This window comes from Lagenorhynchus albirostris, chromosome 1 (genome assembly GCF_949774975.1).
Source record: "Lagenorhynchus albirostris chromosome 1, mLagAlb1.1, whole genome shotgun sequence".
Taxonomy (NCBI): domain Eukaryota; kingdom Metazoa; phylum Chordata; class Mammalia; order Artiodactyla; family Delphinidae; genus Lagenorhynchus; species Lagenorhynchus albirostris.
In genome coordinates this window covers 3,221,022-3,227,021 of record NC_083095.1, presented here as the reverse complement: position 1 = coordinate 3,227,021, position 6,000 = coordinate 3,221,022, and the positions used below count along the sequence as shown (strand labels likewise).

Here is a 6,000-nt window from a genome sequence, read left to right as displayed (position 1 = left end):
AGTAACTTGGACAAGTCACTTCATCACTCTCTTTTCTCAAGTGTGGACAGGAGATAAGGGTACCTCCTTCACTAGCTTGTGCATGAAGACCAGAGGCTGCGTGAGCACTCGGCATAATGCCCATATAGTAGGCGCTCCCCAAACGAGCTGTATTGGAAAACCCTAAACGAGCTCTTTAAAAAGCACTTTTATTGCAAGACGTGTGAAATATTAAGTATTGCATCCACTTAATAATGATTAAGAAAGAATAAGATGCTTTATGCAAGATCATTTTGTACATACCATAACTGAACAATCCCAGTGGTGTGTCAGTTTAACCATTCTGCAAATCTGAAGCAGAAAGCTGGAGCGCTCTATTAAGGACACTATATTATGCGATGTTTTCCAAATTTGTTTTCAAGTCTCACAACGCTGTTATAAGGAAGTACCAAGTCATTATGTACTAATAGAATAAACTCATCCACCAAGATAAATCTGGGAGATTGGTTGCTGTACATAATGAGTCAGTAAAGAAGTCGAATGTGGTTCCTAAAGACACCCGTCTATGCCCGTTTCTCTTTATAAGGTCACTGTGGCAAACACTATTTCTCTTCAAGGTTACAAAAAAAAAAAGCTTTTCAGCATCTTAATGAATTAATCTCTGAATCAGAAAAACAGTAAGTTTGGTCTAAAGTGAATACTCCGTATGTACTAAGCTGCAAAAAAATCGTATTTTTTCATCAACAAATATTCCTCCTCTTCTCCTCCACCTCCTGGATTGTCCCACTGTTCCCACTTGCTCCCTTGGTGACCAGATCCAGGCTTTAGAGACCATCAGCTAAGGTCTGCCAAATACATGCCGGCGGGCCAGACTTCTCTCCAGACCCGAATATTCAACTGCCTCCCGGACATCTCCTGTAAATGCCTAATAGACACTCCACACCCAACGCGCTCAACACTGAACTCCTGGTCCTCCTTTCAAGACCTACTCTTCTCCAGCCTTTTCATCTCAGTTCACGGCACTTCTATCCTCCAGCTGCTCATGCGTATTGCGGAGTCATTCTTGACTCCCCCATTTCTCCCACGAGGTCTGCTGGGAAATACCATTGGCTTTGGCTTTACCTTCAGAAAACGATTCTCTAGCCCTTTTTCTGGGGGCGGCGGGGGGGGCGCCCTGCACTGTGTGGCTTGTGAGATTTTAGTTCCCCGACCAGGGATCGAACCTGGCAGTGAAGCTCGGAGTCCTAACCACTGGACGGCCAGGGAATTCCTTCTTTAGACTTTCTTATTCTCAACTGCTACCACTCCCTGAGCAAGCCTCCATCGCCCTTGGCCTGGGTGAACACCGCTAACCTCTGAAGTGGATTCCCCATCCACTCTTGCCTCCTTTAGTCTACACTCAAGCCAGCAAACAAATGGATTCTTTTTTATTTTATTTTTTTATTCTTGGCTTCGTTGGGTCTCCGTTGCTGCGCGCGGGCCTTCTCTAGTTGCGGTGAGGGGGGGCTACTCTTCGTTGCGGTGCGCGGGCTTCTCATTGCTGTGGCTTCTCTTGTTGTGGAGCACGGGCTCTAGGTGTGTGGGCCTCAGTAGTTGTGGCACACAGGCTCAGTAGTTGTGGTGCATGGGCTTAGTTGCTCCGCAGCTTGTGGGATCTTCCCGGACCAGGGCTCGAACCCGTATTCCCTGGATTGGCAGGAGGATTCTTAACCACTGCGCCACCAGGGAAGTCCACAAATGGATTCTTAAACCCTGCAATGGCTTCCCTGCTCACTCTGCTCTAGCCACACTGGCTGTCTCGCGATTCCTTAACATGCTATGCACACTCCTGCCTTGGGGGCCCTGGAGGGCTTTTTCCTCTGCTTGGTCAGCTCTTTCCCCAGATCTTCCCATGGCCCACTCCATCACCTCTTTCAAGTCTTTGCTGAAATGTCACCTCTCAAGGAGACTTATATTGGCCACCACATTTTAAACTGCGAGCTAGTCAGCACACTCCCAACCCCCTTATCTCGCTCTACTTCTTTTTCCTAGCACAATCATGGCATGATTTACTTATTCATGTTGATTGTTTATCTTCTGTCTTCTCCTTACAAGAATATAAACTCCATGAGTGAGGGATTTATGTTTTCTGATGTATCCCGAAGGCTACAACAGAGTGGCATATGTAGGCGCTCAAATACATATTTGAGGAGACAAAGAATTTTAACAAGGTCCCTCATATGTTTGAGTGTGCATAACAATCTTGCTGAAAGGCAGCAGTGCATCCTAAAAGATAAACATCAATACAAGACAATTAGCATATGTTGATAAGTACCAAAAGAAAATAACATTTCAGTATAGTACACAGGACAAATGAAAGCTCAGAGAAATGCCAAAGAAGTTTAGAGTGGTAATTTTTAAATTTGGGAGGAAGGTGGTCACACCTCTTTGAAAATCTGATGAAAGCTATAGACTCCGATGATATAATGAATATGTACACAAAATTTTGAATACTATTACAAGAGGTTCAAACACTCCCTGATGCTATGAATCCTGAATGGAGAACCCTTGGTTTCAAGGATTGTTTTATCACCCAGGGCTTGGGAAAGGCTTGGTGAAGATGGGACTCAAACTAGTTCTTAAAGAATAGGCTATGAAGAGGAAACGAGGAGGGTCTTTTCAAGCAAGAGAAAGGGCTAAGGATGATGGCAGAACAGTCTGACTGGAATGGAGGATTCATGCAAAACGTAAGGACAGGCTGAGAATTGCTTGGTGTATGACTTAAATAACATGGATAGTCAAAGTCTTTGAGAGTGTTTGGGCAAAAGAATGTAATGTCTAAAGCATTGTTTTAAGAAAATTAATTTGGTAGTTGTTTATAGGATGAAAGTTGAGAGAAAAAAGTGAAATTAAGGAAATACTCATGAAGCTATAATGATTCAACTTTGAAGATGTGGAAAGGGAACTGATAAGGTTTAGAGGCGGATGAATTTGAGGCACGAATCCATGTAGAAATGCCTGGTTTGAAACTGAAAATCAGAAATAAACTTTAGGTCAGGCCCAGTTATATAAATTTGGTGTTATTTATTGAATCTATGAGTGTGGGGGGGAAAATGACAAGAGAAAAAGTATTAAGAACAGAGATTATTCAAAGGCTTTGGATAGGACGAAGTGAACAGCCTATTATTACTGTGATCTCAGTAAAATGTTAAATTTATGTAGAATAAAACCTTAAGAGAAGACTAAGGTATACAGGTATTATGGGTAATTGAAAGTTGGTAGTTAATTTGAGGGCTGCTAATATAATTTTTATATTTTTGCGGTACGTGGGCCTCTCACTGTTGTGGCCTCTCCCGTTGCGGAGCACAGGCTCCGGACGCGCAGGCTCCGGACGCGCAGGCTCAGCGGTCATGGCTCACAGGCCCAGCCGCTCCGCGGCATGTGGGATCTTCCCGGACCGGGGCACGAACCCGTGTACCCTGCGTCGGCAGGCGGACTCTCAACCACTGTGCCACCAGGGAAGCCCTAATTTTTATGTTTTAATTTTTGCTTGCTGAGTTTTTTTTTTCCCTCCAAAATGTATTATTACGCTTTTTTCTCCTTGATAACTAGGGAACACAGCTGACTTACTTTTAGATGATTCAGGATGTCACTATCCCTCAAGGAGAGTATACACATTTCCAATGTAAAATAACATGGTTATAGGAAATTTGAATAAATCCATGGGACCGCAGAATACATCCTGGTCATTTTAAAAGGCTTCTGATATCTTTTTGACCTTTAGCAGAAGACAGATAACATCAAAACAACTGTAACACAAAATTTTAGGTGTTTTAGGTATCTATTCTTTTTTAAAAGTTTACTTATGTATTAATTTTGGCTGCGTTGGGTCTTCGTTGATGCGCACAGGCTTTCTCTAGTTGCGGGCGGGGCTCCTCTTCGTTGCGGTGAGCGGTCTGATTATTGCGGTGGTTTCCTTGTTGCGGAGCACAGGCTCTAGGCGCACAGGCTAAGTAGTTGTGGGGCACGGGCTTAGCTGATCGCGGTGGTTTCCTTGTTGCAGAGCACAGGCTCTAGGCGCGCGGGCTCAGTAGTTGTGGTGCACAAGCTTAACTGCTCTGTGGCACGTGGGATCTTCCCAGACCAGGGCTTGAACCCGTATCCCCTAGCACTGGCAGGCGGATTCTTAACAACTGCGCCACCAGGGAAGCCCATAGGTATCTATTCTTTAAGTAGGATTTACTCCACTGCTTTTTTGCCAGCATGTACAAAGGATACAGAATTTTACTGTCAAATGCATTATTACATCATTGGCACAGTTTCCACTGTCATTACCTGCTTATGTATATAAGATGTTTAGGATTCGGACTCCTCTTTAGAACCTACCGCCCTCTACTTCTTTTGTGACCCTCCAGCTATGATTTGTACTTAGAGGGATAAATCATTCTTGGTGTAACAGATGTTGGCTCCCCACCACCCCCACCTGAAATTCTATCAGGATGTTTCTGTCACTTTAGAAACTTTCGTATTCTACTGCAACATGCCAAGAAACCCAGCTACAAAACGGTGATTGTTTAATCTGCAACACGTGTGCCGGCCTTAAATTTGTTTTTCTGCCTTACAATCTAGACCTAGTACAGTATATCCACACAACTATGCCTAGTAAACAATTCTGCAGATTCCACTTGAGCCTTAAAAAAAAAAAAATCAACAGCCTCAAACTTCACTAAGAACTCTTCATAAACTGTTGAGCAAGAGAAGTGAATCATGCTTAGATTCAGCCTCTGGTTCCCAAAGCCATTTCCCGACCTGACCCGACCCTCCCTTCTCTAAATACCTGGTGGAGACAAACTTAAGAAACAGAAGCGCCAACACAACCTGCTTTCCTTAAAATTAGCCAATGCTCACTACAGATAGGTATTCAGATATTTGACTTGCAAACACAGATGCTGTGTAATCTATACGCTCCTCTCCCCCTGCACCCTACCTTAAAAACAAAACAAAACAAAACATGGTGAAGCGGAAAACTGAGGTCCTTCAGTACCTTCTCGGAAAATGACTCGGGGAGGTGCACAGGGGTTTCCTGACCCGGGCATCCAGACGACTGTGCGGGGTGGCCGAGGGGAGACCCCAGAACAGGGGGACCGGCCCTCTCCCGGACTCGGGGCTCCCCCGCACCCTCCTGCGGGTGTAACACTGGGGCTTGAGCGCTCGGTTCACGGCACCCCACGTGCTGACCCAGAATCTGCGTTGTTAGAGGCGGCTCTCTCCTCCGCTCCTCAGGGTCCCGGGACCTTTCAGGACAGGGCACGAGGCAGCCGAGGAGGCCGCCGCGAGCTCCCTTCAGCGGCGCGGACCGCAGCCCGCTGCGGCTTCCCCTTGCCGGCTCAGCCCGCCGGGCGGCGGAGTAGGCGGCACTACTAGGCAGCCCTCGGACCCCGGACAGCAACACCTGCGCCGCAGCGGGGTGGCCCGGAGGCCCCGCCCGCGGGAGGAGCCTGCGGACACCCTGCAGCGTGGAGCGCGCCAGGTGAGCACGCCTGCGCAGTCGGGCCGTAAACAAGCCCGCCCCTTCTCCTCGCCGGCCTCCGCGGGGCCGGCTCACGGGTGGGAGGGGCCAGGAGGAAGGGGCGGGGGGAGGGCGAGAGCCCGGGACGGCGCCTGCGCGGTGGGCGTGATCCGGGCACTTAGGGCAGGATGAACGCTGCTTTCCAAGATGGCGACGGAGGGAGGAGGGAAGGAGATGAACGAGATTAAGACCCAATTCACCACCCGGGAAGGTCTGTACAAGCTGCTGCCGCACTCGGAGTACAGCCGGCCCAACCGGGTGCCCTTCAACTCGCAGGGATCCAACCCTGTCCGCGTCTCCTTCGTAAACCTCAACGACCAGTCTGGCAACGGCGACCGCCTCTGCTTCAATGTGGGCCGGGAGCTCTACTTCTATATCTACAAGGGGGTCCGCAAGGTACCGACCCGGGCGTCACCGGGGCTCGCCAGCGGCGTGAGCAGAGGCCAGGAGCAGGGCGGTGACAGCGGGGGCCA

At 48.0% G+C, this 6,000-nt stretch overlaps 1 protein-coding gene across 15 annotated transcripts in view; it reads left to right on the top strand.

Annotated features, from left to right (window-relative positions):
- Window positions 1-5,644: 5,644 nt before the first annotated feature.
- WDR20 (WD repeat domain 20) overlaps window positions 5,645-6,000 on the top strand; it is a 64,061-nt gene continuing 63,705 nt past the window's right edge. For 12 of the 15 annotated variants that reach the window (XR_009542203.1, XM_060157851.1, XM_060158131.1 and 9 more), the window contains exon 1: window positions 5,651-5,923. Coding sequence is in view for 11 of the 15 variants with exons in the window: in XM_060157851.1 (XP_060013834.1) it covers window positions 5,675-5,923 (249 nt within the window). In the remaining 4 variants the exon portion in view is untranslated. Of the gene's footprint in view, window positions 5,924-6,000 lie in introns of all 15 variants that reach the window. The other 3 variants (XM_060157575.1, XM_060157393.1, XM_060157683.1) reach the window with 2 other exon arrangements.